Source organism: Pholis gunnellus (genome assembly GCF_910591455.1).
Source record: "Pholis gunnellus genome assembly, chromosome: 1".
Classification (NCBI taxonomy): domain Eukaryota; kingdom Metazoa; phylum Chordata; class Actinopteri; order Perciformes; family Pholidae; genus Pholis; species Pholis gunnellus.
Window position 1 is genome coordinate 27,259,374 of NC_136528.1, and position 24,579 is coordinate 27,283,952.

Consider the following 24,579-nt stretch of genomic DNA (forward strand, 5'->3'; position numbering starts at 1 on the left):
CCATCCTCTTATGTACATTGAAAGCTTTGGTGGTCACTGTAACTGTTCTTGCTGTGAAGCAATCTCTTACTAGAAGGGGTCTCTTCACAGCCAGTATGGAGAGGAGAAATTATTACAGCGACCAAAAACTCTTCTGGTATTTGTCTTCTTCCCATACTACTACCCATTATGACTATTGGTCATGATTTATGACAGTCAACGCGTCTGCTGGACGTATTTGGGAAATGTACGGCTTTACTAATTAGCTACATGCTGCAGAGGTAGTCACACATGTGAGAAGATGACAAACAAGTGAAACACTGCAGTTTCTTGTTCTGCCTCACATTTTCATTATGATCAAAAGTCTAACTGACAAAAATATAAGAACGAGACACAGGTGGAAAAATACCGTAATGTCCCTTTAAATTCTTTGTTCAGAGTGTCTCTTTAGGGCTTTATTGACATGACTCCAGCTGTTGCTTGTAACTGCAACATGTGTGAGAGCCTTCAACAAACAAAATGTCGTCCACACTGACTAACAGATATGAAACCGGGAGAGAAACCGCTAAAAGGAAAGGCTATTTTTGGGCAAAGCAGTGATTTGCAAAGGGATACGCTTCAGGTTGTACGTGTGGGAATTACACATTGCAAAATGTAATTGCCACTTTCCCATCGCCGGGCAGCTGTTGTCAACACAATGAAACGGCTGCAAGGGACGAGGTGAGGTGAGCAAAGGCGAGCCCGCAGCACTGGAGACGGTGGTGACTCCGAGATAAACAGATCCTGTCGTGGAAGAAGCGTCTGTCTGGGCTTGGGATTTAATATTCAGCACAGTGCCCGCTCTGACTTACAATTGCATATCCATCGGAGAGGCTGAGCACCACGCAGCAGAAAGAGGCAGAGGGGAGAGGAGGAAAAAGTAACAGGTATGACAGTTCAAAGGCAGATGTTAGACCTGGAGGGGAGCGTTGTTTGGTGTAACGGACATAATTGGGGCGGGACAGGATGTAGGGCCTAGAGGGGAGAGTGGGGTTAGGGAAGCGGATGGGACGGATATAACAGGAGAGGGTAGAAGATAGAAAGGCCTGGAGGAAAAACAGAGACCGGGGAGAGGACAAGAAAAGCAGGAATTATTTGTTTAGAGACGTTAACGTGGAGAATAGACGCTACATAACAGACATGACAGATGAGGGACAGAGGCGAGGCAGGAGACCAGGGTTAGAGTGACAGGTATGACAGAGGAGCGACAGAAGAGACAGAAGATGGGGAGATACTAGGAGACTTCAAACAGCACACATGCAGATGAGACAGTATCAGGAGGAGAGACGAGGGTTTGAGTGACGGATGTGACGGGAGTGCGACAGAAGTTGGAGGCGAGGTAGTGGGTGGTGTCACAGATATGACAGTACAAATGGTGTAATCTGCTGTAGATGAACGAAGTCCAGAGTGGACAGGATGGAAATAGCAGCTAACGCTGAGCTCATATAAGGTTCAATAATCGTTAAAGCTTACTTCTTTGTGAATAAACAGTAGTTTGTATCTTTTCACACGTACTGAACTGTATTTACCAACTAACTTCCTCAAGCTTCCTTGCCGGGTGGAGACGCCATAGACTGTATATAAGAAGGGGATTTAGTCTCTATGACGTCACCCTTTGGTTTTTCAACTGCTGTTTTGAAGCCTTGAGTTAGGCATTGAATGTTGCCATCTTGGCATTTTGCAACCAGAAGGAGGGAGGAATGAAAGATGACCTTTCATGAACTGAAAACACACTGTGAAAGGGTTGTAGTTGTAGGAAGAAAATGGGGGAAAACCGCCAGACCGGAAAACGGCGCAGTAACGACCTGTCAATCACAAGGTAGCCCCGTCCTAAAGCATACCTTGTCTATTTTGCTCAAAATGTGACTATACTTTATGAAATGAACATCATGCTGTATTGAAAAAGACTTGAAACTAGCGGTTGAGGTAACAAATCTAGGGACAAGTGGGGTCATATGCTCATAGACCTGTATACAATAGGACTCCTTTTTGCAACCAGAGGAGTCGCCCCCTGATGGAAATAAGAAAGAATGCAAGTTTAAGGCACTTCCGCATTGGCTTCACTTTTCAGACCCAGAGGAAGCCGCCTGCACGTAGCTACACTATAACGACACCGACACTGAAGAGTTATTGATGTTACAGATCTGTCCCTTATTGTCTGTTAAGAACGTTGTCGCCGCCACATTGCATTGTGAGATATTGATGCCGGTGGAATATCTTTTCTTTCACCCGAAATAGTGTGCATGTTGCGTACTGTTGGTTTCATACTGTGGTTTCGGACAAACTAAAACATCTCATTTACTGCTTTAGAGTACTAAATAGTTAGCGGAATTTCGGACGCAACCTGTAAATTCCTGATACTGAGTAACTCTACTGTTGATAATTCTGTCATCTCGTTGGAATATCTACACTCACAAAAGATTCGTCAGTTCTTCCGTCCAGGGCAAAGTCCACTTTTCTAGACGGAGGTGAGTATTTGAACAACAATCTTTGAGTTTGGAAGGAAGCACATACCAGATCCACTCCTTCCGTTCTTACCTTTCACAATAAAAGCAAATATAATATTGGCAAGCTTGTGTTTGGGTATTTTTGAGTGGTATATTCATCACACCCTTGAGGTGTCAAGGCCTTGAAAGTTGAATAAATACGATAAGGGATTTCTAAAGGGTTTAGATTTGACGAGCAGACTCGCTGCTGGATTCAGTTTTGATTAAATTCTATTGAATTCTTTTGCTCAGAACACTGACTTATAATGAAAGTGTCATCTGGGATTGTGATGAATCATAGGTTTCAGATAGTGAATTTCAGTTTGATGACGTAACTGGGCTGCTATTGTTACTGCTGAAAATAAATGTACTTTTTGTTCCATTCTTCATAAACAGTAATAGTCTCAAACATTTTCCTGCAGTAGACTATAACTTAACACGACCATGATGTTTGTAGTTTACGTAAGAAAGCCGCAAAGTGAATCGGAGGAAAGACAAAAGCTTAAATGACTTATATGCATCAAGGGGATAAAGAAAATAGGGTAGGAAGTATTTATTGAACAAATTATAGATGTGTGGTTGTTTTTCTTTCATAGGTTGATTAAGTATCACAATGATGACAACTATTAGGCTCATTCAATCAAATAATTCTATTCTATTCAGAAGCAGCAACTCTCTGCTTGTTTTGGCCTCCGGGTTTACAAATGAAAGAATTGTTAAGGTAACAATTGAAGTGATTCAAATGAACCGTCAATCTCTTACAGCGCTGCCCGACGCAGCCTCCTGAGAAGAAATATGCAAACCGCTCAGCTTCTCGCGTCCGCACTTTTTCTGGAGTGACACAATGACGGTTCCACCGTAATGCCGATCAATCAACATGAAACGATCACTGTTCGACTGATCAATCACTTCAACCAAACCGCAGCCTTGCTGTTGTTGAGGGAATCTTGGACTGACGGAGCCACGTTCTGCTGTGATATCGACAGCTAAATGCTGAAATGTAATCTGGCTGACTGTAAGATTGATTTGTGTAGTTGTGGTGGAGCGGCGTCATTATTCTTTCACAGTTTCCTCCCCTCAGATTTCCATAGAATCGTTCACTGCGAACAGGAACGAGTAGGAACCAAATCCATTCAAATTTGGTCTTTATATTATATTATGTGGTATTATTTTAACTTTATTGTCATTAAATGTTTTCAGTTCTGCTTACTTTAACATTTGTATATGCTCTTCCATGTATTTTGCACTTTTATCTGATTTGAATTCAAGAGTTTGTTCCTTTAATTCTATCTGCTTCATATGAGACCATGTCTGATATTTGCATCTTATTTGTTTATATATGAGGTTATTTCCCTAACTAAACTAAATGTCACCTGATTTATATGATCTTATTTCTCTTATCCACATCTTACTTACTTATATATGTACTTTATATGTGTTTTTTTTACATGTGAGCTCTTATTTTTGTATGTCATACTGGGGGAACTTACATAGAATTCAGATTGTTTTAATTATTTATTCTGTACATCTTTTTATCTGGAAAGTAATTTGTGCTTAAACTTGAAAAGTGCTACATAAATACAATTATTATTATTAACATTATTATAATTCTTAACATTATTAAGCAATGAGGCAAATGTTCTGCAATCAGTGGGTTTTTAATTGACCGGTGGCAAAATCAATTTCTTCATATTTTAACATCAAAATCTGATCTTCATCCTGTAAAACAAAAGAGTACCAAACCAATTTCAAACAATAATATCATGATATCCTTCCATCAATCAATCTGGAACTTTTGGCCTCAAGGAAGGTGTGTCTATCACACGACGCTACGTCTTGTAACTGTACAACGCTCAAATATTCAATTTCACTGTGAAATACATCACAAGACACACTAGCTTCCATTTCACAGGGACTCCACCTGGACACAGCAGGATGTGACCCTTTAAACGGCTTGTAAACGTGGTGACTAATGTGTGACCAACATGCGTTACCTTGACCAGCTCCTTCTGAGGCCAGATCTGGATGGGCTCCACCTGCTGGGGCGTCTGGGTCTGAATGCCGTAGGTGTTCAGAAACACCTGAAGCCTACACAAACACACAGACATAAAATCACTATTTATCATTTTAGGCATTTTACATGTAGTTAGTGGCGTTTTTGTGCACTGGTACACACACACACACACACACACACACACACACACACACACACACACACACACACACACACACTTATTTAATTGTTTGTTACTTTATTCATCTTAAAAAGAAAAGCTGGAATTAATTATCCATCCCCTTGTAAATCTACGTTGCTGTTCTACAGCAGCTTTTGACCTTTGAATCTATCTATCTAGAACTTCCCTTTGGAAATCTGGAGCTTCATGAGTCAGCCCTTGAAATATTGCTGTGTCAATAGAAGGTTAATAAATCTATTGGTCTGTTCTTGTAAACATAAATTGGGTCTATTGTAAATCTTTATCCATTAAGAACTTATGTTATTGAACCACCACACCGTATATTGGAGGGGATAAATGGACCGCATAAGTAGACTGGAGTGAGAAAGATGATTCACGAGTCCTCCTAATGGGAATTTTTCCAGCCGCTGTAATTGAAGCTACAGGTTAACAAGCTTCACAGAGTCATTTGACCTTGTTTGACACACGCACGCCCACGCTCGTACACGCGGAACCAAGCGTGCGCACACACACACACACACACACACACACGCGAGAAGAGTGATAGACGACGGCAGAGGTCAGGCTGGGCTCCAGGTTTATGAGCTCACTACAATTACAGCACTGATAGACCTGGCCTTCAACATGTTAAGAGACTTATACACACACACACACACACACACACATATATATATACACAGACACATTACCTCTGGCTCTCTGCTACCAGGGCCACGTGAATCACCACATCGTTCTCTATGGGACCCTGTGAAAGAGACAGAGGACACAGAGGTTAACATGCGGACCACATCTCTGCTACGTGTTGCATCACCGATTATGTTACATTAGAATGTGGGTTTTCTTTCTTGAGAACATTTCTCCTTGAATCTGTACAGATGGATTACAAATGTTTAGATCCAAGCGCCCGTTCTGTTATTTCTTAATCCTAGGAATCTGTTTACCGGGTTGAATGCTTTATGTGTTCACATTCTTGCTTTAATAATGAATTTAATCACACGCCTTTGCCAATGAAGCAAACTGGAAAATACTTGATTTGTTAGTGTATGAGAGAGAGAGAGAGAGAGAGAGAGAGAGAGAGAGAGAAAGAAAGGACGTTCAAATCTAAATTAAACTCAGTCTCTTATAAGATGACAATAGCCTGTGTTATAGCTAACTCCTCTTTCACACAAGTCAAATAAAAAACTCAGCAAAAGTTGATGAGAGACGTGGGAGTTCTCTCCACTTTGATGCCCATTCCATGAAATGGAGAAGCAGAATACAGAGAAAAAGAGCTAGAGAAGCATGACATTTCAGATTCTTCTGAATATTTTCAAGACAATCCTAAGCCCGCATATTTGCTGGTTGCAGCTAATGTGAGGATTTCCTGCTTTTCTAATTTTCATATTACCCTGATGCTTCTTACCCTCGGGAGAAGTGACGATGACTACTACTCAGAAATCTGAATAGGTCACTGGGCCGAGGTAAATTGTGATGGGCATTGATGTTGTCCTGCTACAGACTAAACGATTAAAAGAATAATCAATAATGAAATAATGGGCCACCATCAGATTTCCACACAGCCCAAGCAACATTTTGGTCGAGGTTTTGCGTCTCTCTCAGGAATTCAAATTTCCCAGTTCACGAACACATGAATTTAAAATGAAAGAATGTGTTCCACGGCCAAGAAAATGTTTTCGTTTGTTTCTGCACTGTGGCTCTGGTTTATGCTCTTAGATGCTTGTTTGGGAAAGGAGATGTACTTATGACTTCTGGTGTCTAGTAGTTCTCTTGAATACCGATGTTGAATACACTTATTGTAAGTCGCTTTGGATAAAAGCGTCTGCTAAATGACAGTAATGCAATGGTATAAAAAGCATCTGAAGACCTTGAAGACACTTTAGGATGCCTTGCTGCCACCTGCCTCCTCGGTTTGTATAAGTAAGTCAACACTGCACTGAACAAAACAAGACCGGCCAGGTGAGCCGGAGCACCAGTCACAGTTTGTCAGGTTCACAATGACTGAGCCAATCAGATTCCAACAGAAATGATGATCGCCGGGGGAATGGCTCGGGTTAAAGCTTTTCTTTTTTAATATCTTGTTCTGTCTGTTTTGTTTGCCTTGAAAATATGTAGTATGAAGATATGAGTTACATTTGGATATTGTATTTCTACCTCTATCTCCAATAATAAAAATACCTTTGAAGAAAAGAAAACTCCCAAAGAAAACGGTAATCAGTCCAAATTGCGAGGAGCCGCTCGTATCCCCCCCTCAATATTGAAAGTATTAGATTGAACCAGTCTGACATTTTCACCAAAGTAACCAACGCCACGGCCGAGGACCATACAGCAACCACTCTGCGACCGCCGGCCAGTTCGGCCTGGAATGGATCCGCAGCTAAAAATAGTCCCTGACAATCACAGTGTTTACTCTTATTTGAGTAATGTTTGCTAAAAACTACAGTGCCCAGCTGTTTCAGGAAATTTCTCCGAAAATCTATTTGTGACCTGACTTTTCAGGAATAGGCTTGGGGTTTGATTGCCACAGACAAGGTTGTGAATGGAAAGTATTGACACATGGACTGATGCGTTGCTGTTTGTTTGTTGACAATAAGAAAAATGCAGACGAACAACCCAGGTAAGGTAAACAGACGGTATCGCGTTGTAGCATTCGTCATCTACACTACATTATGTTCATATATTTGGACACTTACTCACGTATTAACGCTTTTTTTAACATTGTAACAACATGGCCGGGCAATAAACACAGTGTATGTAGCTATAAAACTGCACAATGACGAACATAAAAGAGCAAATAAAAACATTCATGTGCTACTGTTTCTTTAATAATGCTTTCTAGTAAGCTAAGTCTCCTCAAAACGAGGTAACATCAGGGAAGACAGAACTAAAGCAAGAGAAACACATGGCTTTTCATTGCTTTCATAACTGTGGCCTCAGAGGGAGCCTGTCAAAGCAGCACTTTATAGCGCTACAACAACAGCATACAGTCACTATTTGCCAGAATGGAGCAACACATCACTCATGTTGCCTACAGTGAGAATGCAGGGTGTGAAACAACATGAAAGACAGGGAGAAAATACAGAGAAGAGAGGGAGAAAAGTGGGAACAAGCAGTCATTTCACGAGGTGCTCTCTGCAGCAATCTCAGACCGTTTGGGCTTGTGGACAATCAGGGAAAACACAGACAAGAGACATCACAGTTGTTTGTCTTGTAGTGCAGCACCTGAATACATCACACGGACTAAATCCCATGCAAAAGAAGCAAATGTGTTGGAAAGACACCACATGATTTTTTTAATTTGGGTTTTGGGTTTTTGGAACAGAGAAAAAGGAAAATATCTGAACCCGATCAGTATTATCTTCAGCAAAGAAATACACTTTTATTTAAATAAATTCAAATGAATGTGTCTTTTCACTACTTGTATTCATAGGTCAGGATAGGATAGGTTTATGTGTGTTAACAATTCTGCATTTCTTTCTTTCGCTTTTCATTTTTGCCTTTTTCCTTTCCAAGAGTTGTTTGTATTGTTTTATTTATGAGCATGTAAATGTCTCTCTGTGCGCATCCCTTGGTGCCTTTCATCTTCCCGTGCTTTATTCGTAGATGTACCATTTATATGTGTAATTTATATCTCTGTGTGTGTGTTTGTGTGTGTGTGTGTGTGTGTGTGTGTAAATGAATTGTAAGCAGAGCCTGTCGTCCTCATTGCGCTGAGTGACAGTCTATTCAGGGTCATTTAGGAAGCAGGCAGCAGCTTGTGACTCACAGGAGCAGCGGCCTTTCATCACGTTCTCATTGTTGGGATGAACACACACACACACACACACACACACACACACACACACACACACACACACACACACACACACACACACACACACACACACACACACACACACACACACACACACACACAAAACACAGACACACACAAAACACTGATACATACATGCACACATAACTCGCTTGCACTTGAAGGCACTGACACCGGCATGCACAGATGCTCAGATTCGTAGTCAGTGACAGAACACAAAGCCAAAAAACAACACACACTCTCACACACACACACGGAAATCTGGGAGCCATTTTGTTTGGTCGATAAGAGCCGGTTTTAGCCAACAACCTCGTTATCATCAATCAGAAAGTAGAGTAGAGAGAGCAGAGAGAGAAGAGGGTGGCTGAGTGGAAAAAAAACACACGGCTCAACACAAATCTCTCCTGATGAATGGGGGAGCAGTGGCTTCTAAAATGCTGCAATGCAACTCTCTCATTAGCGCTGGTCTCAGAGCAGACAAAGGACTCATTTGGCGAAGGAGAAAATATGGAAATGCATAATGGAGACGGGGGAGAAATGTGCTCCCTCTCACTCCTGTCCTCTCCTCGACAGGCGGCAGTGCAACCGCAGAGAGGAAAACGAGATAAATGTTTCTTTTTAACTATCTTTTCAGAGGCACCCTGAACACACCGACGCAGTATGACCGAAACGTTACGAAAGTCGGGAAATGACAGATGTGTCGTTTCACCACAGGGGCTGGGCATCAGACGGCTAAAAGGTAAATCACATTGGACCCTGGGTGTGCCCGATGGCGGGGGCACCGGTCTGATAGCAGCACAGCTCAGGCCAAATCAAGCAGTTTAAAGAGCTCTGTAGCACTCCCTGGAATTGAATTTCAGACTAATTATCGAAAAGGGAAAACAAGTAAAACACTGTTGGTGGAAATGAGTAGCAACTGAACACAGGTAATCAAAGGTCTGAAACTTAAACTACTGCAAGCGTTGTAATACATAGTACAAAATGAAATGAAGTGAGGAGGAGGATGTCCAAACAGTGAAGCAGATTTGATGGAAACAGACATGTTGTTATGACCCTTTACTATATACTACATTGCTCTTGGAGCACAAGTACATGTACATGGGTATACAATCTCACACAATCTGTCTCTTACTATGCTGTCTCCACCTACACATTAAACCTACACGCTAACCTTCGAACACTATAGTTCAAGCAGCTTCTCCTGAGGGATTAGCAGTAGAAGGAGACCAAGGCGGGTATGGGGGGGGGACATGAAATAACCACTGGAATGCACTCAACATCACTGGCTAACGTTATCTAACAGAGTACAGTATGTATCCAAAAGGGAACTTGGCTGTTGGACAAACAGCGGGTTTGACAGGCTGAAGGGCAGCATATCATTGATCTGACTGAGGAGCTACATTTACTGTGACATGGCCAACCAGAACATGTAAAAATACTGAACATAAGATCCATAAAACCAACCTTTCACATCGAAGCTTAGAAAACATTGTTTTGCATACTTCTGCCCTTAAAGATTCTCCATTCAAAGATGGAGAATTGGACAGCTATGAAAACTAAAAGCCTTCCAATTCATTTTAATTTAATTGAATCTAAATCAAACTCAATGTAGGCTGCACCACATAACAAAATAAAATGAAAACAAATAAATCTCTTGCTTTATGTTAAGGCAATAGTTCAAGAATTTGGGAATGTCTTCGCTTTCTTGTAGAGAGTTAAAAGAAAAGATGTATACCACTCTTAGCTCAGCATAAACTTGATTGTTCCCGCATAAAACCATGACATTGTGTTTATGCTTCGTTACGGTTTAAACAAATGAGATATAAGATGTTAATGAGTGACCTTAAGGCAGATTTTGTTACATTTGCGCAAAGCCAGGCGAGCTGATAAGATAAGCGGTTGACTCTCAGCGATCTTATCAGCATGGGTTTGAGATGCAAAACTCAGTATACGCTACTTGCCAGCTGACTGACAAAGTTATTGATTAGCTATAGTAAACATAAAGCAGCGTTTAGCAGATATTTTGCCCAGGGGTTAGTGGGGAAAAAAGAGCTTAAAAACAAAAAGGGGAAAATGGGATTTGAGTTTATGTGTTGGATGCAAACACGACTCAGAATGAATCCTAAAGCTGCTCTTTAACTGCTTTGCTAACAACCTCAATATATCAACTTATAAGGTGATGACAGTCTTCTGTTTTCAGCTTTTTTCCACTGCCCTGAAGTGCCCAAATAAAAATGTTTAATGCAGGCGTGAGCATATAAATTCCTAATGATTTTAACAAGTTGAGGTTTTGTATTTTTGAGACTTGTTTTATGGATCAGTAGGACCCGTAGATACTCTCTGAGTCATAGTGCAATATGTTTTAGCTTCCAGTTTTGAGCACTCTTCTGAGCTCTTCTTGCAAATACACTACACAGAATATTAAAGATGTGTGTGCCAGCGGGAAATCCAGCACACCAGGCCGGAATATTGAATATCCAAACAGTGTACACAAAGGGGCATGGGCAGAGAGCAGAGACCTCCAAGCAGAACTTGTGCTCTGTTAGCCCGAGGTTGAGGGGTGAAGTAGAAAAAGATCATATCATCAGTGCAGGCGACGTGCTACCAGCCCGTCCACTGCACAAATCATTCATTAAATCACTGAATACTACTGACTTCTGCCTTCACGTTTCTCTGCTGACTTGCTATGGAAATAAGATTCATTTATTCATGAATTAAGCAGAACAAAGCTAAAGCAAAGGAAGTATTCATTATTAACTGGAGAACCTTTGTAGGAGGAGTGTTTGAAGAAACAGATGCAGTTCAGCCCCTCGGTGTAGGATGTGGTCGTATAGCAGGTGGCTGGACGATCATTACAAACAAGCGTCAGGCCAAGAGCTTCAAGCATGGAAGTGGAAACAATAGAGACTCAGCAAGACAGAATTTAAAACAAGGTTCACTGGTTCCCTTCTGGTCCAATATGGAGCATCCTGCACAGTTTGGTCTGGACCAACCAAGACACGTTTATCTTGAAGTCATTTTTATCAAGAGCATATTATCAAAGGACTTAATGCAGATAGGGGCTTAATCACAACTCAACTACTTGCATACATCTTTGCCAAAAGGCATTGAAGGAAATATTTGTGCAGCCAACACCAAGGGCTGCAGCAGCAAAAGGACATTTGTCTGCACCTGGAAAACAAACACTCAGCACTCCTGCAGTCACAGCGCTATGCTGAGCCAGGCTTGTCTGGACCGGTCTGAAAAATGTTTATTCTAAGATGATAAAGCTGATGATATTTGAATCCTTATGCTCACTCCCGTAATACAGCAAGACTTTAGTATATGCTCTGATATCTTATAGAGCTGACTGCTGTAATGTAATTTACTCTAGATGAAATATAACCACAGCTTGTCATTTTGACGACCTCAGTTGACCTCCTATTAATGCTAAAGCTGACTTAAAAATGCTAACTCCCAACAAGATAAGCAGAAAATCCAAACCCATTTCATTGTCTCCTTAAGTGTCTACAGTGTATGCAGAGGCATTCATTGGTTAATAGATGGGGACCAGTTAGCTTTAGGGAGTTTTCAGATTAGTGGTACATTAAGACACTGATTAAAAAGGTAGATGCTTGTGTGTGTGGGTGGGGGGGAAAAAACCACCCAAAATGATCAAATGAGACAAATGGGTGGCAGAGCTACACAGCAGGTGAGAACGACTTGCAGGATGCAGGGAGCTGTGCTCTTATATGTCTGATAATGCTGTCTGTTTCCACTGTGTGTGGGTGCATGCGCATATCAACCTCAGGCACTTCTCTGTGACAGGAAGAAAAAACACTAAACTGTTTACCTACGTGTGCGCGAACAAACGCGCAGATTGACTAATGAAAGCGGCGCATTAATAAATAGAGACGGATGGCACACATCTGTCGACGGAAACCAAACAAATTAGAATAAATGACTCCTTGACTCTTCATCTCCGCACGAGGAGAGAGTTGAGACACACCATCAGATCTGTAATTCAACTGAAATCAACTTGTCGACAGCTGTTCCCTTTGCTGTTTTAGTAGCAGTTGGTATTGCTTAGGACTGTAAACATAAAAGCTTCTCCGACAGGGCTACAGACTCAATTACTGCTCTGCAATTACGTGGAAAACATTGCAGATTACAAAATGGAAACGCATATTGTGGCGTCTGTTATGGTAAGAAAAAAAAAGAAAAAAAGCAAGAAATCACAATCCACCCAGACAAGAATGTGGAAAAGGGAAATAAAGGAAGTGTTGAGATGGCACAAATTGAGACACGCTGTTGACAAGTGCTACAGAGCATCTCCAGCTGCAGGACAGACCGGCGGTGGTTGGCAGCGGGCCTGGCAGGTCCTGCCCCTCAGAGATACGGCCGCGCTAAATTTGACAAAGTGAAAAGCCATTTGCCAGGGAACGCTTCTGTGACTTCCCGCAGAACAGAAATGAATTTCAGCTCCGCCTCATTTGACTTGTCCCCCAAAATTAAAAGCACTGAGTTGTGACACGAGATGAGAAGCGTCTTTCATTTCCACATTTGAATTCTTTCCTTCTTTCTTTTATTCCTTCTGTCCTTTCTCATCTTTCATTTCTTCCCTTCTTTCCCTCCTTCAGTCAATCCTACCTTCTTTCTCACCCTTTCATCCTGCCATTGTTTTCTTCTTTCCTTTCTTCCTTCTTTCCTTCCCTCCTTCTCAGTTATTGTGCTCTTACCTGTTTTTCTTCTATTTCCTTCCTTCCTCCCATTTTCTGTCCTTAGATCCTACCTTCTGTCTTTCCTTTTTTGCTTCCTTACTTATCCATTATTCTGCATTACTCCCCTTCTTTTTCTTCCTTTCCTCCTTCCTTCCATCTCTCTTTCCATGCAGCACCATTTTACCTTCTTTCCTTCCATCTTCCTGTCCTCCCTTCCTTTCTTTGTTTCTCCCTATTTACTTCGTCCACTCCTTTCCTTCCCTATTTCCCTGTCTCTGTTTTTTGCGACCTCTCTTTTCGACTTACCCTGTCACTACCTGTCTTCATTCCCTCTCACTGTCACTTGTGTGTCTCACAGGTCAGAAGTAAATCGTCTACAAAAAACAGCATTTCCCAGTAATACAATCAAAACTCCACCACAGGGTGAGACGGCCCTGAACCTGCGGTAGAAATCGGGGAGCTGACAAAGCCTCACCAAGATGAATGTTGTCTACTTAACAGAGACTTTGTGAAGAACATTTCTGGTGTTTCTTTTCTTTCACTTTCCTTCTTGCTTTATTTTTGAAAGAAAGTCTTTTAACAGTTAGTTATGAGGGTTTATTCAAGGCTTCAATAAATGCAATAAGTTAATACAAATATATATAAGAATGGATTGAAGAATGTATGTCTGTAATGTAATGAAATGATGAAGAAAATGACGAAAGTTCACCTGGGATTAGCGTGCATTTGTGTTCATGCACTGAGGGGGAGAAGAGAAACCTCAGATGTGTGTGAATGTTTGCACAGCCTCGGTGCTTAATGCTGCTGCTACGGTCGAGCAGAGATAACAGGTTGAAGGTCACAAACACTCTCACCCATTTTCTCTTCTTACTAAATACTTAACCATTTAAATGAAACTTTGGTGAAAAAAAAAACTTCAGCTGAACTCAGCTGAATGAGATGCTAGTTCAAGGTCAGATCCCTCCCAGTGTGCCGGCTGGCAGAACGCAGCCTCGAGCGAGCATCCCATCATAAAGGAATAAAACATTCAGAGACTTTCATGAAGTTAAAAAGTAAGTGAGGGAATGTATCTGTCACCCAAAAAAACAAAAAAACAAAAAAATAAAAAAATAAACCCTATTTGAATGAAATATAATCCCTTCTTTTCATGCCCCTGCACAGACGAGTGACTCCAGGCTCTGTATCGTCCTCGGGAAGTTGCTCTCTGTGCAGCTCAGAGATTCATATTTTGATGAGGGTATTTCAAAGTGTCAGGGGTTTAGCACAAGAACGTTGGGAGGGTGCAGAAAAAAAACATGAAAGAAATGCTCAGTCATTTTCAATCCGGGGCTGTGGGAGAGGAGAATGTCTCCTGTGTACGTTTTTAAAGCCGGATCTTTTCAAAAGGTCATCTGGTGGTGATAACGACAAGACCGTGACAAGAATCGGTCACAGTTATGAGTTGAGCACAATCGGAGGAGAGGGAGGGTGATGAGGCGGGAGTTTGATTTAGGGAAACGACGACATGGAGGAAAAAGAAACCGGCGGTGCTGGAGGCGGAAAGACGGACGCGGAGACAGGCAGACAGGGAGACGGGGAGGGTGGAATCACCTCAGCAGAGATGAACCGAGTGAAGAATTGGATTGCATGCTGCTGCCCGGTGTAATTGTAAAGGCGCCCTGACTGAGAAAGCGATACATTGCTCCCCGGACTCAGCTCAGAAATATTATCCTCCGCCAGAGAATTCTCACGAGCGAAGCGGCAGAAGAAGAAAAAAAAACCCCCAACCTAATAAAATCAACTGATATTAAAGGCGAGCGATGGTGTGAGCTACAGGAGCGGCGCTGTTTGATATTATCCCCGGAGAGCCGGGAAAGGCTGGGGAAGATAAGTGGCCTGATTGCTACTGCTGCGGGTGACGTGGTGTGTGCATAATGATCTGAGTACCGCAGAGAAAGAGAAATATACATGCAGCCATATAAAAATTGAGTTGCACGGGCCATGCTCGTCTGTCTGTGCGTTTGTAATTCCGGATAAACCCATAACTTTCCGTCCCTTTACAAGTCATTTCAAGGCCCCAAACACATCCCGGCAAATGGCAAAACTTGCATTGACTCTTTTATCCGCCAGTGTGTGTGTGTGTGTGTGTGTGTGTGTGTGTGTGTGTGTGAGATTCTGAATGAGCTCTAATGGACACATACAGCCTGAACATGACCCTGGAACAGAAACAGTTGTCTCTGTGCCAAGCACCACTCACATGCACTCAGATGTACACACAGGAAAACGCACAACACCTGTACACACGTAATTATAAACTTTGGAAACAGATGGGCATTATGGTTCAAATGAGTTCTCTCTCCTTCATACACACACACACACACACACACACACACACACACACACACACACACACACACACACACACACACACACACACTCTAAAGCGGCTTGACAAATAAACAGACTGCACTGCTGTACTTGCTGTCAGAGGAGCAGTTATAAACCGGTCCCGACACTTCCCTTTAGACGTGCAGTACACACACTGAGAGCAAAGTCGCAGTCAAATGTGTTTCTAAAATGTTAAGAACCTGACAAAGAGCAGCGCTGTTATTACACACAACCTGTTCCCACTCCCGATGCAAGTACGCCACAGCTTGGTCGGTGCCCCTCGGCGTCCGATACACACAATATAGTCCTCCATCACAACAGGATTATGTGACATGGTTTTAATTACACTGAGCGAATTATTATGATTGACACTTGGGATGGTAGTAACATTTAGTTTTTTCACGATTTTTTTGTGTTTTACAAGCATGTTAAATACTTTTGCTGCTCGTTTAGATGAAGTAACAGATGTTTTGGGACTGTTCTTTACGACTTTGAAGTACTTTTCGACAGCATGTCTGCATTTCCTTAGGAAGGAGGAAAAACATTTCTTCGTCCCCGTCACTCCGTCCCGCATCCTCTGTCTCCTTCTCTCTCTCTAGCTACTTGCTAACAAACAAGAAGAACACTAGTTGTCCTGTCTATACGTTGAGACAAGCCAGTAACAAATACAATGTATCTTTTAAGTTAATTGTATTTTTATACACGACAACAAGGAAGCACGAAGCACTCAGGCAAGCTTTGAGTGACGGCCACTAACGAAGGCACTCTAAAGAGAAAGGCAGTGAAAGCTTTATTTAGTCAGGCACAACATATTAACACGGCCAAATGCAATACATTTTCACTTCTTTGTGTAGAAACACCTGTATTTTGTAACAAACAGCTTGAATTGAATATTTAATACATTTCCCTGCATTTGTAATAAATGATTACTTATTGCAGTGGCACATTTTCAAATGAATGCAATAACACATGCATTATGTAAGAACAAACCAAAATGGATGTCTTCATCTGTACACGTTTAATTTTTTTAATAAACTTTTTAAATATTAAATTAGACCTCAATGACCCGAGGTGCCCCCAATGGCATTACAGTTGACTCTGATCGAATTAGCCAAATAAAAACAAAGATCAGCTTTTTATCATGTCATGTCAAAAACTCATCCACACTTTTATTTCTACCAGGGTTGACTACCATAATAGTCTTTTGACGGGGCCCGCCATAAAGCTTCAGCTTATTCAAAATGAAGCTGCTCGAGTTGTTACAGGAACCAAAAGGTCAGACCACATCACCCCTAATTCTAAAGTCACTACACTGGCTTCCTGTCAGCCACAGACCTGAATACAAGACAATGCTTATAACTGAATACATGGAGGAGGACCAAAGTACATTACAGACTTGTTTTAACCCTCTGAGACCCGTCGACCCGTGTTGCCGTCTTAAAGTGGTATTTAGGAAAGATTTTAGATTTGATTTGATTTTTTAATCAATTCTCGAGTGGTAAAAACTGGTTAAATTTAGTACCAAATCAACTGTATCAACTCAAAAAGTGCTGCATAAACTTATGAGACACAAGCGAGCATGGGGACGGCCGTCCTGTACTTGTTTTTTATTTCTGAATCATGAATGGAACAGCTTGACACAGTGCTGAGCTGCATTAAGCTGAGCTGAATAAATTCGTCTGTAGGTTCCAAGCTTTCAGGTGATGCACACTACTTTAAAAAAAACTTTAAAAAAAATCGAGTACACCTGGTACAATACACTGGATCCTTTCCTTGGATGTACGCATGTGAAACTGACCGAGCACTTGGCCTCTGCAGTTGTTTGGAAGAAGCAAACAACTCAACTCCCCCATCTACTGAGAAGCCTGTTCTTGTACTCTGTCAGCACGAACCAATAACAAGCCGCTAATAGAAGCCTCGTCTCAGGGCACCTGGCTCCAAACACATATCCCATGCTCATCTGACGCTCCGAATCCAAATATTTGATCTCTGCTCGGGTGTTTTTGTCGTCCTCCCTGAGGTTGTGCGTCCTGGGAACTTGCTTCCCTTTTGTTTCTGTGCAACACATCAGCTGTAAATAGGAGGACTCTGTACGCCAGAGAGAGCTGGCCAATAACACTGACAGAGAGGCAAAGGAACAGGAGGGGCCGGACCTATCACACACCCGCTAAATGGGGCCCCTGGCACGGACAACAGCTTGTAAGACAGAAGAAGAAGAAGCAGAGGTGTGTCTGAGACAGAGACACACACACACACACACACACACACACACACACACACACACACACACACGCAAACTCCTAAAAGCATTATGTGCATGTGTTGGTGTGAGTGTGTCAAGAGTTAATGCAGGCGAAGTGTGAGTGTCTGCTGAGTGATGTCCATTTCCCTGCAGGTTAAGGTCAGGACGCGTCTCTCTAAGGCTTTTACTGTCACAGACCGCTGGGCTCGACATTTCCTGCGCGACACCAGGCCGTTTGGCAAACAGCAGGGTTTAGCACACTCTCAATCTGTGTGCAAGCAAAGGATACAGAAGGGAAAATGATTGCATGCTGGTGTGAATATGTGTGGTTTTGTTTGTGGAGGAAGTGCTTGTAGGTTTGAAAGTACAGTGTTATTGTGTGTGTGTGTGTGTGTGTGTGTGTGTGTATGTGACAGATCCTAACATCCATCTGCCCCATGCTACTCAGCGTGTCCCTTTGCTCTTCAGAGAGGGACAGTCTGAAGATTATTCAATGGTGTCCCGCCACTGACCTCTAATCTGTGTTCTGATGAACAATCTAGTGTCGCGTGCACATTCGACCGATCATAACATGCGTCTGTAGCGTGTGATCTCTCTACACAGCCGCTTAAAATGGCTTCTCCAGTAATACGTCTATCAGGCAGAGAGATACAGAGAGATGATGACAATGCCGCGTAGTCTTTACTGACACAGAACAACAAGCTTTACAGTCGAAATGTACGTCGATCTACACTTACAACTGCCTGGACATATCACTCAATAAACACATTAACTCTAAAGCGAACGGACCAGAAAACACCGTACACAGCAGGAGGAAGCCAGGTCCCCTCTCCACCCCCAGCTGATAATCGAACAGTAATCATCCATATAACAGTCTAAACATTTGTTATCTTTTGATCTTGCAGTTCAATGTGGTTATCCTGTGTATAACTATTCTGTGCTACTAAATTGTACACAACATGAGATCAGATTGCATGAATATATATACTTAGTAAGGTATGAAGGTAGATTTTCTTTCTAGATGTAGGAGAGGAAGTAACCAAAACGTTCGACCACCAACTCACTATAAAGTGATGAGGGATGCTCATTGATACCTTAGTTTAAATCACTGGAGATCATGAGGTTGACTTTAAAACCAAGTTTGTCTTAAAGCTCGTGAAAATTGGAGTTAAATTATTACCTTAATAACGACACTCATGAACTCAGCTGATCTGCTGCATCAGGACTGTGTGGGTGGGGCTTGATCACCTGTCATCAAATTCTGATTCAAATGTTTTTAAAATCCCGATTGGTTGACTTTTTCTAACTGAGCCCCGCACCACTTCAAACTAGTGAGAAGCTGAAGAATGCAATGCTTCAGAAAAACATCCCTGTTAAATACACAGAATGAAACGGGTTCATCCCTCTCCTCCCTCCTGCCTCCTGCCTCCTCCCTCCTCCCTACCCCTGTATATGTCAGCCTTACTCCCTCGCTGATGTTCTCCTCTTTTATCCCTCCTTCCGTCCCGCCTCTAGGTAGGTATGTTTGTTCCACACATTGCGCTATCAAAGCAGGGGCCTCTCCGGACCCACGCCTTATCTCCGATTGATGACTGACGTCTGCAGCAGTGAGGACCACAATGCAACTTTTCCACTAACCTTCATCTAACACAGTTTGAGACGTGTGCGAGTCTTAATAAAAGAGAAATCTGACGGAAGCCAAAGGTTTCCTTCAGAGTTTTACAATGACGGAGTTGAGTGGTACGTTTTTTAAGTGCTATTCTTGTATGTGCTTCGGTGCTTTATGTGTGTTGTTGAATTCACCCAAAAAATAGAACAGAATTTAAAGAGACAGAAGGGGAAAAAGAGGAGACAGACTGAGACACTGCGAGCACGCCTGAATAGCCGAGTCGATTAAGGGTATACCATTAAAAGAAAGCGTGTGACATAAGCAACTAATTCACTTTCACAGCCATTCATGGCTTCCCCAGATCCCCACTTGCTACGCCCGCTGCGTATTATTGCATGTTTGTCAGTGGGATGTCACGCCACGCTCCCCGGGGTGCATTTGATCTGACTCACCCTCACAGCCCTGGGAGCGCGTCGTCTCTCATGCAGAAAGAAAACCCGACACAGTCTACCACTTAATATCAAGGAAAGCCGCCCTTATCCACAGGGTTTAGCTTAAAAAAATGATCCATTTCTCACTATTATCAGAGCACAGAAGTGCCAGCAGCACCAACAATACACTTTTGCAGATTCTTTTTACCATTTACCACGTGGCTTACATCCATATTTAATTTTATAGCTTCATATTCTATTTAACAGGCTTGCAGTTCATTACTAGTAGTAAAAAGCTTCCTGAACATCAAGCTCAACTACGCATTAAAGTTGCATTAACGCCCCATTCACCAACTAAATCACAACTTCCCACCCTCCAAATGCTGGCTGTTTGAGGTGAAACCACATTCGCTTCCCGCTGAGATGTGCACATGATGCAAATTTAATGCATGGTGCCTTACCTATGTACTAAGTAGGGATATGTGCTATATAATCATTTTTTATATATAGACTGCGTTGTGCACATTCTTAATACATACTTCTCAGGCACGTGCATGAATTTAAAGTGTTGCCAGGTCAGCTCCAACACATTAACTATTTAAAGAGGTATTTATCAGTTATATGAGGGAGTGCAGCCTCGCCAGCTCCTTTAATTAAAACACATCTCTGTGCTGAATGACAGAGCTGACGTCAAATTACCCAGAGATAACCTCACGTGAGCTTAGCTGTGGAAGCAGACAGTACAATATCTCAGGCTATTCAGGGCTTTAATATTGTGGAGCATCTTTTTGTCTCCAGCTGTCATATGAATTGATGCCAGGACTTTAAGTGGTAGCTTAACATTTGGAAGGAATGGAACTATGAATACGAACACACACATGCTTACTTCTACATATTGCAATAACAAACTTCTACTTCAGAAACACAAACCTCCCTCTTATACACATAAAGACAGAGAGGGCAACAAGCAAAGATGGCATGCACACTCATAATAACACATACATGTTTTTCTTCTTTCCTTTTAGATTCACAAAATGGGAAGCAAATTACACGCTTGCACAGAGGAAGAAAGGGGAGCGCACGAATCAAGCCCTAACTGCATGTGAAGGCCCAGCATGCCCATGTGCCTTTCCTGCCCGCAGACCAAACACTGGACGTCAATGATGCAGAGGCAACAAGACAGCTGGTATACACACACGCACACACACAATATACAAAGCATTTTTTCACAGTAAACTAAAAAAAGTGAATACACATCCTCCTCTTTCACCTTTTCCTTTTCTTCTTTTCGCTCTCATTTTTTTCTCTTTCCCATCTCAAGCCTCTTTGCCGACACAACGTGTGAGCTAGGCGTCTAGCTGAGACAGGAAAGGTGTGAGTGAGAGAGCTCGAGAAGTACAGAGAAAAGATGAGAAGAGAAAAGACAAAAACACTTGGAGCCAGGGAGAGATGGCATAAAGCAATGAGAATTAAAATGAAGGGGGGGGGGTTAGAGAAGCAGTGGAGGATAGCAGGAAGAGAGATTTAAATTTGCAATTTGTGTGACCGTTTGACCCTGCAAGGCACTCAGCTTAGCAGCAGCCAAATGAATAAACAACCACATTATACTTTCTCCTGGCTGAAGGCAAGATGCAGGTACGCTCTGAGGCTGAAAGTCTGTTCATTCATTGCATTCACGTCTGCCGGGAAAATAAAATACACCTCACGTCAGCTTTCAGGCACTACTGCTTGAAAACTCGGTCAGACAGTGGAAGGTGATTTTTCAGATTTTCTGAATTCTAAAGATAAAAAAAAAAATATTTTTTTAAAAACCCTGCACACCTGTGTTTGAAACGACGGCTGCCTTTCAAATCGTCGTACCCTCAAAGTGAATGACTTCCATCTCATCAACTCATTTCCTCATCATGTCTTTTTAAAGGGCATGCACGGCACTCACTGCAAATGATTATGTTGTATGTGGTTAACACAGAAATTCTTGGCTGTAAAAGACAAATTCTAACGTCAACAGCAGGCAGCTGTTTTCAGCAAAGCTAAAAGCCCACTTTACACTACGTGTTCAACGGCAAACAGCAGACGGACACAGAAAGCAACTAGCCGGTGAACATAGAGGAGGATTTAGCAGCTAAAGAGACAGATATTTATATCAGAGATGGAAGCATGACTACAAATGATTGCTAATGTTACTCCTAACTGCTGTGTGTGAAAGTAAGCAAATATTTGAATGCAATTTAAGTAACAACGCAGATGAAGATCAGTGTTTTGTTCACAACTTGTTCCCACGAAAATAAGAAATAAGAAAATGTGCAGGTTTAGGCAAGACTAGTATTTGATAGTCGTCACTGGCAGAGCCTTAGAAGAGTCCACTAAGTGATCATCATGGCTTAGCTTTGACAGGATATGACGGTTTTGATGATACCAAAAACAAAAATCTCTGTAACTATTGTGTGTTTATTCAGTTTGTTATTACTGAACTAGTCGGACACTTCAACACTGCACGTCCTTGGGTCCTGAGCGATACACCCACATAGTGTGAGGTAGACAGGATGGATATGCGAAGGACAAACCCACATACACACAGACAGACACACAGACAGTCAGACGGACAAGAAATTCCTTGTTTTATAGTTAGATGTCGGTGTGCAGGAAATCGTGACAAGGTCCTCCACTGCTCAATAGCTGCAATGGATGCACTCGGGACCTGCTATTTGACATTTTCTTTTGGAAATTTAAAACCACGTATTTCTACAATAAGTCAGCACAGCGAAAGACAAGATGAGAAATGTCTTTACACAGAGGATGAATGTCAAAACCTTTAAGTGAAAAAATCCACTATTCTAGCCACTTAGAGTTGACCTTCCTCGTATCAAAGAATGTTAGCATAACCTAGAGATAAACAATGATATTTGTACCTCTTCCAGACAACTGTTCATCTCTCTTATCCTGTCTCTCCCACTGGCTGACATGCTCTGTTCTATCTCTGGCTTGTTTTCTTTGTTTCTCTCTGTCTTTGTTCTTCCTGCTGATCTTTCTCCCTGCAACCTATTTGATTCAGTCTGGCGTTCATGATACCACTCTGGACCTCCCGTCTCTTGTGCGCCTTGTTCTAGCACCATTTTATCAGCCGAGCTACAAGAACTAAATTCAACATACGGGGGCAGAATGGGACTTATCAATCCACACCGTACAGCGAAGAGAATGAGGCCGTTGTTTACGTATCTCTACCCTTCATCTGTGTGATCCTCAGAGCTGCCGGCTGTCTCCGATATGGATTAAACCTCAGACATGATCGCCATTCAGAGAGGCAGACTGGAGAGCAAACGGACTGGGTTTAATCCCTGTCTGCAGGACTGGTCCTCGGAGAGGTAAAAAAAGGATGGTTTCTGCTGTTTAGGTCTTGATGAATTGCAAATAAAGGAACAGTGTGCAGCGTACACAGGGATCTATTGGCAGAAATGGAATATAATATTAAAAAAGCATGTTTTCTTTCGTTTAAAATCACCTGAATAGAAGAATAGTTGTGTTTTCGTTAGCTTATAATGAGCCACTTATATCTACATACGGAGCGTGTCCTTTTCAGGAACACACATTTAGCGAAGACATCTCCACTCCTGTCCTCGTGCTCGCCATGAAGGCCGCTGTACCAGTTACTGAAAGACTGTAAACACGGCCGCTGTGGGATTTAATACTGAAGCAAGAGTGATATATTCCATAGTTATGTTGGGGCTTGCCATTTATACGAGGAGCTAGTGCTGCTGAACATTTCTTTTTTTATTGACTTACTAACTGTGACATGCTTTCATTTTTAGCACGGCTACTGAGAATGCTTGGTTCCAATTGGCTGCCAGATGTTCATTAATTTCAGTGCCTGTGATGAAGATGTTTGTTGTTCTGCTCCCTATAAACTAGGGATGGGTAAAATGCAGAGGTCAAATTTTGTGTATGTGTATATGACAATAAAAAGACATTATCTATTATGTAAATTAACCAGGATCAACTATAGTGATGCTACGTTAAAGAACGTGGATAAAGCCTGATGGAAACAATGAAAGCTAACTTTAAACACACTGAGCCTTTTACAGTGATGAATTGTATCACAGAGTTCTCTGTCTACCAGCTTTGCTATTCCATAAGTCCTCTCTCCTCACCCTGGTAGATTTGAAAAATCACATTCACTCAAGTATCAAAGGGGTTTGAAAGTGAGCTTGTTGCATTGTTCTCATCAGGCTTGATCCACGTTCTTTAGCGTAGCCTCACTTGAGTTGATCCCAGAACAACAAACAAACATCTGCATCCCAGCTGCAGGATTTAATTAAGCAGCAGATTGGAATCATGACAGAGAACCAGGGGGTACATATCATCACTGGAAAGGCTAAGTGTGTTCAGATTATTGTGAAAGAAATCGGTGGTATTTCTTGTGATTAATAATAACAATTGTGAACGTACAACTTATCATATTTGTTATTATCCTTTATTTAAACGTAGAAGTTGTCTTCCTTGTAGATAGGCTGTATAAATTACAAACATTGCACTTTTATTTTTTTCACATGGTGAGTGGGCAGTCCGTTTGCTGCCCACTCTCTGCTTCTACAGCATGAAGCACTTAGTGCTACTTGACTTCTAAAATAAAACAACAGCCAGCAGATCTTTTTCTTTTTCTTTTTTTTTACGTGTGTATGTCATTATTATTTTCGGCCAAACGCGCTTAACTGCCATATCAACA

General features: G+C 42.0%; 1 protein-coding gene across 4 annotated transcripts in view; it reads right to left on the bottom strand.

Annotated features, from left to right (window-relative positions):
* The window catches only part of phkb (phosphorylase kinase, beta), an 89,191-nt gene that overhangs the window by 19,797 nt on the left and 44,815 nt on the right, over positions 1–24,579 (bottom strand). For all 4 annotated transcript variants that reach the window (XM_079162458.1, XM_079162455.1, XM_079162456.1 and 1 more), the window contains 2 exons: positions 5,389–5,444; positions 4,499–4,592 (listed from right to left, as the gene is read on the bottom strand). In XM_079162458.1, the coding sequence (XP_079018584.1) occupies positions 4,499–4,592; positions 5,389–5,444 (150 nt within the window). The remainder of the gene's footprint in view (positions 1–4,498; positions 4,593–5,388; positions 5,445–24,579) is intronic.